This window comes from Lepidochelys kempii, chromosome 8 (assembly GCF_965140285.1).
Source record: "Lepidochelys kempii isolate rLepKem1 chromosome 8, rLepKem1.hap1, whole genome shotgun sequence".
Taxonomy (NCBI): Eukaryota; Metazoa; Chordata; order Testudines; family Cheloniidae; genus Lepidochelys; species Lepidochelys kempii.
The window spans coordinates 54655724-54668052 of record NC_136387.1 but is presented as its reverse complement, the minus strand read 5'-3'; the positions used below and the strand labels follow the sequence as shown (position 1 = coordinate 54668052).

At 45.2% G+C, this 12329-nt stretch overlaps 1 protein-coding gene across 1 annotated transcript in view; it reads right to left on the bottom strand.

The window, feature by feature from the left end:
• Positions 1 to 12329, bottom strand: part of LAMC1 (laminin subunit gamma 1) — a 133568-nt gene that overhangs the window by 13669 nt on the left and 107570 nt on the right. Inside the window, exons 6-18 of the mRNA XM_073356621.2 lie at positions 10803 to 10920; positions 10552 to 10650; positions 10305 to 10441; positions 8067 to 8189; positions 7771 to 7960; positions 7328 to 7440; positions 5593 to 5814; positions 5232 to 5420; positions 2636 to 2881; positions 2041 to 2194; positions 1425 to 1567; positions 512 to 690; positions 94 to 250 (exon numbers count right to left, since the gene is read on the bottom strand). Coding sequence (XP_073212722.2) covers positions 94 to 250; positions 512 to 690; positions 1425 to 1567; positions 2041 to 2194; positions 2636 to 2881; positions 5232 to 5420; positions 5593 to 5814; positions 7328 to 7440; positions 7771 to 7960; positions 8067 to 8189; positions 10305 to 10441; positions 10552 to 10650; positions 10803 to 10920 — 2070 coding nt within the window. The remainder of the gene's footprint in view (positions 1 to 93; positions 251 to 511; positions 691 to 1424; positions 1568 to 2040; positions 2195 to 2635; positions 2882 to 5231; positions 5421 to 5592; positions 5815 to 7327; positions 7441 to 7770; positions 7961 to 8066; positions 8190 to 10304; positions 10442 to 10551; positions 10651 to 10802; positions 10921 to 12329) is intronic.

Below are 12329 nucleotides of genomic sequence, written 5' to 3'. Positions count from 1 at the left end.
AAGCAAATTATCTGGCAACAAAAAGAAGCTTGGACCAGGAATTTAGCAAATCGTCAGCTCCATGGCACCCTCTGTCAGATCAGTTCAACCAACCTTTGCTGTTCTGTGCGTCTCGAAGCAAGTCCATGACATCTCTCTCTGCCTCCTTCAGTCTGTCCTCAAAAGCCTGATCAGTCACCGTTTCATCTCCAGTACCAAGGTTTGCTATTAGATTTTCCAGCTCCTGCAACCTCTCGCGTTGTTCTGCCACCTAAGCAAAGGAGATAGGGGGACAGAAATAAACAGCCTCATTCCAAAAGCTAAGACACAAAGTACTTGTCAGTTGTTTCAGCTTCCAGGAGGTGTCGCTCAGACACCTTGTGAGAATCTCCATGCAAGTACATCTAGATCCATGTCTGTCTCTCTCCCAAGAGTTCAGCCCCCAGCAAGCAGCAGAGGGGTATGCTACTTGGTGTTTGTCAGCCTCCAGCAGTAATAGGAGACAAGTAGAGAGTTACATTGCAGGTCTTACCTTATCTCTAACCAGTCTATAGCATGCAGGACATTCTTGACAACCAGGCCAGGACCGATTGTAGAAATAATTCTCTTCACACTGGTCACAACGGCTCCCCACAAAGCCTTCCTTACACTCACAGCGACCATCCTCCTTGCACTGTAGGGAGCGAGAGCCCTCGGTGTCACAGTCACATGCTGCGTAAAAGTTAAAGCATGGGAATCAGACTGGCTGGGAGAAAGACAGATCGAGAATTTTTCTGAACTGCAGACTATTATCTGAAAGACCACCGCAGCAGGGCACCAGCACACAGTTTGAGGCTTGACACTTCTGCGCACTGTATCAGGCAAAGCGCAAGATGTAACTTCTCAGTTTGAGACACTTTTCACACCAGTGCCCCACAATCTGACCTCTCTGTATTGGTCCATCTCATTAGAATGATCTGAAAATAGTTAATCTACTTTCTCAGTAACAAGGAAGTTGGAAAGAAGATTTAGATACAGCCCTGTATTTGTATCACATTTACACTTTGTTTCTTCTCAGGACTGAGTCAGCAACGTATGGGCACATTCCAGAGTAGAGACGCAGGAGCTTAGACAGCAGAAAACAGAACTGTTCTGGAAACATATTCAGAGCAAGTGATTATGCCAAAGAGAAGCAGATGTCTACAAGTAAATGCAATCAGAGTCCCTCAGAGACAGAAAAAGAAACTCTTACAAATAAATCAAGATTCAAACACCCTCCCTGGGACCAGGTCTCACCCTCTGTCTGCGATGTGGACACAATAAGACAACTCTTGTTTGTCACATTAAACATGGTGCTGGTGAAGTGAGAAGGCAGCAGCAGCGGGCAGGCAACGAGAGGATGAGAAAACGGAGACACGCCGTGTTCGTTTCCGCTTCCCCTCCTTCTCCAACCCACCAACACTTACGTTTGCAGCCTTCAGGTCCGAATCCGAAGTGGTTGACCTCACATCTCTTGCAGTGCTGCCCAGTGATGCCTGGTTGACACTCACACTGCCCTGTTTGTATGTCACAATGGCCATCGGTGGAACCCAGCGGATGGCAGTCGCACCTGTTGAAGGAGACTATATTTCAAGTGACAATAAAAAAAACAGCAAAAACAAAAGGCTGCACTTGCACCTTTCATTCGAGGATCTCAGAGGTACTATACAAGCAGTAAGCCTCACATCTCCCATGTGAGGTGGGTATTGCTGTGCCTGTCTTTGATGTGGAAAGCAAGGCACAGAAATTAACTGAACTGTGCAAGATCACGCAGGGACTGAGCTAGGAATGGGATCCAGAACCCCCACCTACCAGTCTTCGCCTGTAATCATAACATGGTTTCTATTTATAAATTACCCTTCTTTATAGAACCTTATCAGATCTGCTCCATGACTAATCCTCTCCTTCATGAATAATCCTGTCCTCCTGTCCTATCAATGTTCACAAAAAAAATCCCATCCTCCTGTTATGGATGCTGAAATCAGGGTTAAGCACATCCCCCCGAAAAACAGACTCGCTGCCATAGCTGCGGGTCAACCTCACCTGTCACAGCCACGTCCACTCTGTAGGTTGTAGAAGCCAGGCTCACAGGCACTACAGTCCCTCTCGGTGACACGTGGCAGGCACTCACACTGCCCAGTTACTTGATTGCAGCTTGTCTGCTGGTTCACTGTTCCATAAGGATTACAACTGCACGCTGCCAGAGATGGAAAGGGGAACATGTTCCCAGTAATTAGCAGGAAACCAGCACTGTAAGCAGCATTAGACTGGAGCCTCCAAACATGCCAGATAGCACAAGAATGCAAATCGTAAGCTGCACCGCCATACTACATGCAATGCCCATACTGTGTCAGGCCACTGGACAGGCTTACAGCATAGGCATTTTATCAAGCCATAACCATCAGCATAGTATGAAATCTAGCACTGCAGTTGACAAGTCTGCACACAGCACTGAAATCGGACTTCTGACATTTTCCTTAATATTATGTCAGGCCAAGACAGAGCACAAAAGGACAGATCTGTGTGGCCAAAACATTCGATCATTCCAAGGATGTGCCAGTGAGACTAAGAAGGGGCATCTGTAGCCATGAAAAGGGTTCTGATTTTCACATGTGAATCAGCTGAGAAAGGCACTTACCCTTGCATTTAACCTCAGGGTTGGAGGCTAAGGGGTTCCCAAAAAAACCATCTTTGCACCGGTCACAGTAGAAGCCAGCCGTGTTGTAGATGCATTTCAGGCATTCCCCTGTCAAGCGGTTACAGTTCCCCACGGCATTGGGATCAATGTTGTCACTGCACTGGCAGAGACGGCAAAGCCTGGCAGGGCCATTTTCACCAAGTGGATCTCCAAAATAGCCGTCGTCACACAGCTCACATCTTTTACCTGGGGGCAGGACAAACATACATGTCACAGTAGGCAGCCAGCAGTTACAAGGTAACCTGGATTCCCCTACAGCAGGGGTTTTCAAACTGGGGGTTGGGACCCCTCGGGGGTCACGAGCTGTCAGCCTCTACCCCAACCCCCGATTTGCCTCCAGCATTTAAAATATATTTAACACCATTATAAAAGTGTTTTTAATTTATAAGGAGGGGTCGCACTCAGAGGCTTGCTATCTGAAAGGGGTCACCAGTACAAAAGTTTGAGAACCACTGCCCTATAGCCTCTCCTGCAAAGAGAGTCCCTCAGCACCTTTTTCCTCATCTGATGTGAAGTAACCAGGAAGAGGAGATCAGGCTTCAAAGCACTGCAATGGAGGAGTCAGTCACAACCTCCAATAGTTAAAGCTACCTTTGGATTTCCAGTTAAACTGTGATTTAAAAACCTTTGTGTCACTCCAAAAATACTCTGATTTGTTCTTAAGAAACATGCCAATGAGATACTAATACACAACTTTCCACATACAGTTTTTCTCAATATTCTGTCCACTTGAAAAGTCTAAAATAGTGTCTCTCAACCATTTTGATGCCAGGGACCTGCTTGCTCCATTCCTAAAGTGGGTCAGGGAAATCTCAGACAGGGGCTGGTCCACAGACCAGTCATTGAGAAACACTGGACTAAAAAGCCACTAATTTTGCAATCTGCAAGTCATAATTTTTGTGCCACTTGAATATCACAGATCCCCAACCTGTTCCAGACTTCACACACTAGTTAAGCTATACTCCAGCACAGACTAAGTTCCAAAATATAAAATACAAAAAATGACTGCCCCTATTAATTGTAACAACTGAGATCAGCTAAAGCCGACAGACAGATATATGGAGACTCACCAACCACTTTCATTACAGGAGGCTGTGATGCTGCAACAAGGACGGAAGATTCCATATAGAAGACAGCCCTGCAGCAACTCCAACTCCCCACCCTAGGCAATCACTGATACACAACTGGGCCCCTCGGCCTCCCTAGGCAGCACATGACAAACTTTGTCCACAGTTAATCCCTCACTATATATAGACTCCCTGCACAAAACAGCTCAATACTCTTCTCTGCTTCACAATGCCACTGCTTCCCATAGTCCTCCTTAAGATGTTAGTGGTGACCCTGCTCTGTCGACCCCTTTAAGACGGGGATGGAAACCACAGAATATTTGACAGACCCCCTCACACAAGCTAAAAGCTCGGCTTCTCAGGCTGCTCTTTCACATGCAAACCTCCCCCTTTCCCTTCCATCACATCACAATCACTTCACCACAAGTGGGGACACATTGTGAGGGAGGTGAGGGCAGCAGAGCCCAGCAGGCTCAGCAGTGACTAGTGTGGGCATGCCAGATACGGCAGTAATAAATAAAGATAAGCCTGAATATTCAAGGCAATCTGAATCTAGATCTGAACTTAGCAGTTCGAGCCAATAACAAAACACACAATCCGAAAAAAAAAAATATCTATTGCATGTCTGTGCAACGCCTCCAAGCTGATCTGTAGATGGCATATTCTTGTGTTTGAGCAGACACAGCAAACTGTGCAGGGACTCAGAGGCAGTCATCTAGCCAAGTGTTTGTAAGCTTTTTAAGGGTCCTCTTCTTTTGACTCCCTGGTGTCAAGCCTAAATTCAGCTGAAGGCCTTGCCACTTTGAGTTGTATTTGCTGGTTATAGACAAAAAAGGCTTTACTTAAAGGGTTAACACCCTCATCTACTTTATGATTTACTATTTAAAATAAGATACAGATCTGCGGAGACATTTTTTTTAGGCTGTAAAAAACAATGTGGATTTGTACATAAGTTGACCTGTCCTGATGAATCACTGCAGCCTACGGCTTCCTAGGCAGAACAAACCTGCGGCAGCAAACGACATGCAACGTCTGACAGACTGGCAGAGGGAAGATATGCCCTATAATTTTATCCTGATTTGAACAGAAAAATTCAAGAGCTCTCACGCCTGTTTTAATGACAATCGTATTCCATTTTCCACCCAGCTCCACATGATTAACAATGCTCAGTATCAGAAATGATCACGGCTCGTGTATCCCAAGTATTTTCAGACTTTGCTCAGACTAAATTTCAGTTTCTTCACTCAGGAAAGAGAGAAACATTTGGCTTTTTTCAATTCATAGAATCCCAAGAATAATGGCAACAAAGAGCTCGATACTAGTTACCGAGCGGTCTGCTAAGAAAAAAGCAACCACAAAATACAGAGGGGACCAGTTCTGCTCATTTCTCTTTACTGTGCAAAGCAGCAGACCTGGTGTAAGAAGCTCTCTCTGGGCAGGGATGTGGAAGCTCTGAATAAAGAACGCACCTGTGGTACCAGCAGGACAGTTGGTGCACACCACCTCCTTAGTCTTGGGCACTACGGCGCAGCTGGAGCCCCCTGGACATGGACATGGCTGACAGTCTGAGGAAATGCCTGTAGTTGCATCTCCGTAATACCCATCACTGCACTTCTCACAGTGAGGGCCTGCAGTGTTATCTCTGCAGTCGCAAGCACCTGTGGGGTTGTGAGGGAGCGGGGGAGAGAAAAATACAAGGATATGTTTTTAATATTGTTCCAGTCATTATCCCCATCCCATCCCCCACACAAAGAAAAAAAAAATAAAACAAAACAAAAAAAAGTCAGATCTCCTCCTGCTGCCACCCTCCCCCACAGTCTTCCTCCTTACCAGTCTCTGGGTCACAGCTCTCACTGTGCCCATTACAGGTACACAGCACACACAGACTGTATGGCCCAAGGCTAGGTGTCTCCCTCCTATAACCTGGGGCACAGTGCTCGCAGAATTGCCCATGGTATCCTGCTGGGCAGGTGCAACTCTCCACCCAGGTTGCAGGGGTTCCAGGCTCAGGACGAGCACTCACAATAGTGACATCATCCAGGTATCCAGCACCTGGAGAGATTGGGAAGGGAAGCACTTAATTACCCACACATGAAAAATGGTATGATATGAGCCCAATACAGTATATTTACACATAAAAGTCAGAGATAGACCACACAGTGTCGGAAGAGATGTGTTTGCTATTGCTTTTGCAGGAAAGTCAGCAGTTGCTTAGGTTGATGAGAGAAGGATGCCAGGTAACCCAGAGAGAACAAAGGCCAGAAAGCAGAGAGGGCTGTTCCCTATGGATGAGATACACAGGTATGTAGAGGTGGCAGCTTGCCAAACAGCCGCCATGCAAAACATAGCAGGGTTCAAAGAACACGATTTGTGTAAATACATTTTGGCAGTAAAAATCATGCCTTGTGTGTGCACTGTTTATAGTTCTATTCAGAAACCAAGAATGGTTCCTAATCTTCCCGGCTACAAGGACAGACAAGCCCTCTTGAATCTTTAAAATGTATGCAGTGAATTCTTCATACTGAAGAATTCTGCCCACTCTCTTTTGGGTTTTTCTCCTCCAAAGTCATCTCCCCTCAGTACCTTAAGGCGACTTTCCCTAGCAATTCCTCTTAGGCAGAGTTCTATGACAGATGTAAAATGATTGTTATATGTTGATGTAAGGGTGTTTGCTCTAGTGTAACAGCTCTAGAACTCCAAACAGAACCCCACGTATCATGGGATATTAGCAGCAGCTGGAATGCTCATCAGATAAGTCACGTTGCCCACTTTCTACCCTCTATTTTATTATTGGTACATTCCTCTTGTGTAAAAAAATTCCACTTCAAATTCTTGTAGATTCCCAATCTAAAAAGTTCATACTTTTTTTTTTAATAATCTATTTGTTTTAGCATGAAAATCTCTCAAGGGTGTTCAAGGCCATTGATGTTCTGTCTCTAATCAGAGCCAGTTCCCACAGCACCTCCTTATGTGGAACTCCCACTAAAGTAAACAGAGGTTCTGTAAAATGGGGAGGTTTGGGGATCAGGCCTTTCCCACTTAGAACAATTCTCTCTCATCAGTTGTGTGTTTTCCTGTCTCTTTCCTCTTTACATTACAATTGTAATAGCCGTAGAGTAGGTGTCACACGTGTGTTAAAGAATCCTGGCATCTCTACAGCCACTTCCTTCAGAATTCTGGGGTGAATCTGGTCTGCTCCCGGATTTTCATTAATCAGGTCTATACATGGTCATGACAAAAATGCTAAAGACATTTTTTTTTAAAAGCCCAAAGGGACAGAGACTGTGGATCCTTCGCCTTCTGCAAGGGCTTCGTAACACAGTGACAGTAGGTACCCTGCAAGTGGCCCAGGAAGCAAGATGTCATAAGGCGGACTGATGCAAAGCATGAGTCATGGACTGACAACCAACCACCCTTAGGTATTTATAATTAGGCTCTGAAATATGCTGGCCACTGTCATTCTGCAGTAGTGAGATAATCTGCTCCTCTCCCATATACAACTGTTGTGGAAACCACACCATGTCTCATCCCTAGACCCACTTTCCCAAGTAGTGGAATGACTCACTTCTCTCACTGTATGTCCCACGGATCTTGATAGAAGTCAAGTTGTAAAGCAGCTTCTGAAACTCAAATGGGGTAAGAGAAGGCCTCCACGGGTAATCTGTTGCTTCATGGAGCCTATGGAAAAGAGGTATGTATAATTTTCTATGCTTATAGCTTTCACATGCTGATGGCTGTGCTCTTTCAATGGACCATTCGAGCAATTATATGCTGTTACAACACATTTAGCATATAATTATGTTCTACTACTAGGCCATGTGCACTGTATTCATCTGATTGTATGATTATGAATTCCATTTCGAAAAAACAACATTAACAGTTCTGCTTTTCTTACTGTCCCTTCTGAGAACACTGTCCACCCCAGGCTAGATTCCTGTTACAGCAATTACTCTCCTTCCTCCCCAGTCAGCCCCGACTCTTTCAATGTTACAGGGAACACTCACTCACCTGAAGGCATACTTCACTGTATTCTCACTAGGATAGGAGTTGCCCTGAGCAATAAGAGGCACAGATACTCTAAGCCCTGCCCCTTCAAGCACCAGGTCCTCTGCAGAGAGACGAGTGTCCCGCCTATCCACCCGAAAGGAGAAGGTCAGATTTTGAGCATAACTCAAAACCTGATTGCCCAAAAACTTGTCTGAAACAGAAACAAAACTCTTATCATTAGGGGCAGAAAAGTCAACATTTACTATATGGTAACATGGTGAATTTTTAGAGAGATCCTCGTCTCTGACTCTACTTACCAGGTGCAATGAAATAGATAGGGAAATAGCTGTCTGAGATAACAGAGATGTCCTGGGTTTCCACACTCCACTGGAGTAAAATTTCAGAGCCATCTCGCTGTTCAGCACGCCACTCTTCCTCCCCTGAAATACAGATTTATAAGGGGAAATGCTCCATGAGGTATATACTGTGACATTGCACTCCATGTTTTACGAAAATGTGTTTACAAGCGTGAATATAATGTAACTGGAATATGCTTCATGCAAAAGGTCTCTTGTAAGGTATCATTACAAAGCTTATAATCTACAGAGTGTGTTCATCCTATTTGTATGAATGTATCATTCTTGTATCAAACTAGAAATATGAAGTATTACTCTGAGGTCCTATTGTAATTATGCAAAGTGTGGTCCATTAATGGTGGCTTAGGATCTTGATGGCTCCCATTAACTAGAACAATTGGTTGTAAATGGCTCTGTTTACTTGTAAGCCTTCCTGTATTCGAGTGAGAGTCAGGCTGGAAAGAACGGAGGCTTGGGGTCCCACCGGACATGTGAGCATGTCACCTGGTACTGGAATCCATCCTAAACCTGGTGCTTTTCCATTTAGAAGGAGGGGTAGGGACCAAGAGAGAAAAGATTCCCACCTTGTGCCAAAGCTATAAAAGGGGGTGGAACAGAACAAAGGGGGCTGGAAGTCATGAGAAATCCCCTAGTCAGCACCGGAGCCGGAACTGACAAGACTAAGAAGGAGTCTAGTCTGTGAAAGAAGCTTATTGGAAAATAAGGCGAGGGTGAGATTTACCTGTATTCAGTTTCTTAAATGTGTTAGACTTAGACTTGCGTGTTTTGTTTTATTTTGCTTGGTAACTTACTTTGTTCTGTCTGTTATTACTTGGAACCACTTAAATCCTACTTTTTATACTTAATAAAATCACTTTTGTTTATTGTAGAGTAAGTGATTAATACCTGGGGGAGCAAACAGCTGTGCATATCTCTCTATCAGTGTTATAGAGGGCAGACAATTTATGGAATTTATGAGTTTACCCTGTATAAGCTTTACACAGAGTAAAATGGATTTATTTGGGGTTTGGATCCCATTGGGACCTGGGTGTCTGGGTGCTGGAGATAGGTGACTTGCTGAGCAGTTTTTGGTTAAAGCCTGCAGCTTTGGGGGTGTTGCAGCAGACTAGCATATCTGGCTCAAAAAGGTAGGGTTCTGGAGTCCCAAGATGGCAGGGGAAATGGGCTCAGAGGTAATTTCAGCACATCAGGTGACAGTCCAAGGGGGTCTCTGTGACCAAACCAGTCACAGATACCATATCACGCATGAAACACAATCGTGTCGCCCAGGGAATATCTAGCTTACATTTTATGCACTGGTGCAAACATGCTTTAGGAAGTTTGTGTCATTGTTTCCACCCTCTGACAAAGAAAAACTGCTACGTTACCAGTTAAAACCCAGAACATACAAAGTACTAACTTCACGCACGTTATTCCCACCATTTTCTCTAACTTTCAAAGAGCAGAGTTTTTAAAAAACCGTAATACTAAGTAGGGAGAACATGCAAATATCTGGGGTTTTGTGAAATTTGTAGAGACTTTCCTATTTTGAAGTTCAGGCTTCCATAAAACTGTGTTTTCCAGAGGAAATTTAATTAAGAAACGTGATTTCCAAGCTGCATAGGAGCCCATACAGCTTACTGCTGCATGAAAGCAAAAAGAGATTGTACAAAAAGTGGGTCTTGCCCTGATTTTAGGTCTACCAACGAAAACAACAGGAAGCAGCCAGAAGCCACATTTTGCCAAAACCACACTGAACTCAAAACCCAAGAGTTGTTACATTATAAGGTTTACAAGCCCAAACTTTTGGCTAGGTTTTCAAATTGAGCAAATGCCTTCTCCTAGCTGCCGGCATTAAGTAGAAAGAGAAGTGTTTACATCCTCAGTACACAAATACATTAAAACATTTCAAATCTAGATGCCTAAAGTCATGCACATAAACCCATATTTGGCCACCTAAATAAAAATTGCTTGATGTTTGAAGATGCTGAGCACCTGCAACTCCTATGGACTTTAATGCGTATTGTAGGTACTCAGCACTTCCGAAAGTGATGCTACATATTTAGGTACCTACAGTTTGAATGCTTTGGCTACAGTAACCCAGCACAGGGAAAGGGGAAGAGGAGCAGAAGGAAAGAGTTAATTTTTAGATTGAAGTCCATAGCACAGCCTTGAAGTCAAAGGAAGATATCTCTTTACCAGTCTGGAAGTTGGAGATGATGCTGTAGATACTGTAGCCAACAGCATTGGTGCAGACCGAGGAGTGACCAAAACAGAAGCAAGGGGTGCAGCCTCTCAGATTGGCTGGATCCAGATTGAAAAATCCAGGTTTACATCTAAAAATGGGCAGGAGTAAGAAGTTATTTCTTCATCTTTTTTCAAAACACACAGTGACCAAGAACACTCCTGAGACATATGCAACACAGCTATTGAAAGGGCAAGTCACCTCTCACAGTGGAATCCCTCCACATTGTCCTTGCAGGTACATCGCCCTGTTTCAATACTGCAGTCATCTGTGCTACCAGCAGGATTGCATGAACATAGCCTGATGGAGACAGTGGAGAGGAGAAAGAAACCCACTGAGAACTGTGTACAGAAACCAGAAGAGAAGAAAGTTTACAGGAAAATTCACACACTCCCCTCTTGAGCAATAGCTCCTTCACTTTCTACTTTAACTATAGGAAAAGAATCCTTTACCTGCACCCAGCCTCTGAGAGGGAGTGGAACCCTGGCTGGCATCGGTCACATTTATCTCCCATCACACCTGGTTTGCAGCTGCACCGGCCGTAGTTATCACACTGAGTGCTGAGAGAGCCTATGGGAACAGGAAAAAAGGGAACTTTAACAGAGCGTGTGATTACATTAGCTGTTGCAGATCAAACTGTGTGCTAAGAGAGCTTTGGGGGAAATGCAGGGAGAGGGAACAGAAGAACAGTGATGTGTCACTCTAAGGTCTAGAATGAAAACTTGCCAAGAGCCTAAGGGCAGCATCTGATTTACATGACTGTTCATAAACGTGCATCCCCCATGACATCACTCAAATGATATTGTTACATCTGTGCATCCATAATAAAGCTGTACTGACCTTGCACTTGTTTAGCTTCCCCTTCCCTCTCTCCCATTTCTATTCTCATTTTCTCCTTGTACCATTTTTGCTCCTTTCCATTGGGTTTTCTACCTTCTGTCTCTTCCATTTTCACTGTTATCTCTGCATCTCCAGTTTATCCCATGCAGTCTTATTATCCTTCCCTCAGTACAGCACTCGCAGTCTTCTTTTCCCCACCCTCCTTTTCCCAAGTCTCTTTTCTGCACCCCAATCATCTTCATTTCCCCCTTTGCCTAGGTACCCCCTGATCAGTTCCCCTCACACACATATTTTCTTCCTTGGTACTCCCACTTCTCTGCCTTCTCAAGCCCCACCAAGTCTACAAGTGCTGCTAGCTCTCACACAGATAATACCCAATAGGCCCCCTCTCCTAGCCCATGCTTGGGGTTAGACTGTCTACATGTAGGTTTCCCTTTTTCAGCCAGCCTGGGCTCTCCCCAACTTTCCTGTATTGCAAGATAGGCTCCTGAGCATGGGCTGTTCTTGGCCAGGTCAGCCTTCTCTTTTGCTGTCTGTGGTCAAGGAGTGAGCTCCTAAAGGACACAGTGCTGGAATAGCTCAAACTTCTTCTCCTCCCTATCAGGAGGCCAGATGACAAGAGTACTGAGAAGGAGCACTTGGCCTTACATAGCTCACATGCCACACGTCATACTGGTAGAATTTAAATGCTAAGAAACCGCTATACATCACACTGATAGACTTTGAATGCTAACCCAAATAGTATCGAGGAGGTTTGGTAGAGGAACACATGACCCCTAACCAGGGGTGACAGTAAGTCGAATGACTTGCCAGCTCTGGACCCCAGAAGGGGCGGGGCCTAGGGCAGAAGGGGCAGGGTTGAAGGGGTCAGAGCCAGCCTCAGCCCACCCTGTAATGTAAGTGCCCCCCACCACCACCTGGGTAGCAGCAGCAGCAGCCCGGGGCTCTGAGGGCTATTTAAAGGGCCCAGAGCTCCCCTCTTCTACTGCTCCGGCCCTTTAAATAGCTGCTGGAGCCCCGCCGCTTCCCCAGGTAGAAGCAGGGAAGCCGCGGGCCCTTTAAATAGCCCCCGGAGCCCTGGGGAAGCGGCGGGGCTTCAGCGGCTATTTAAAGGACCGGGGTGGCAGAGACAGCTGGAG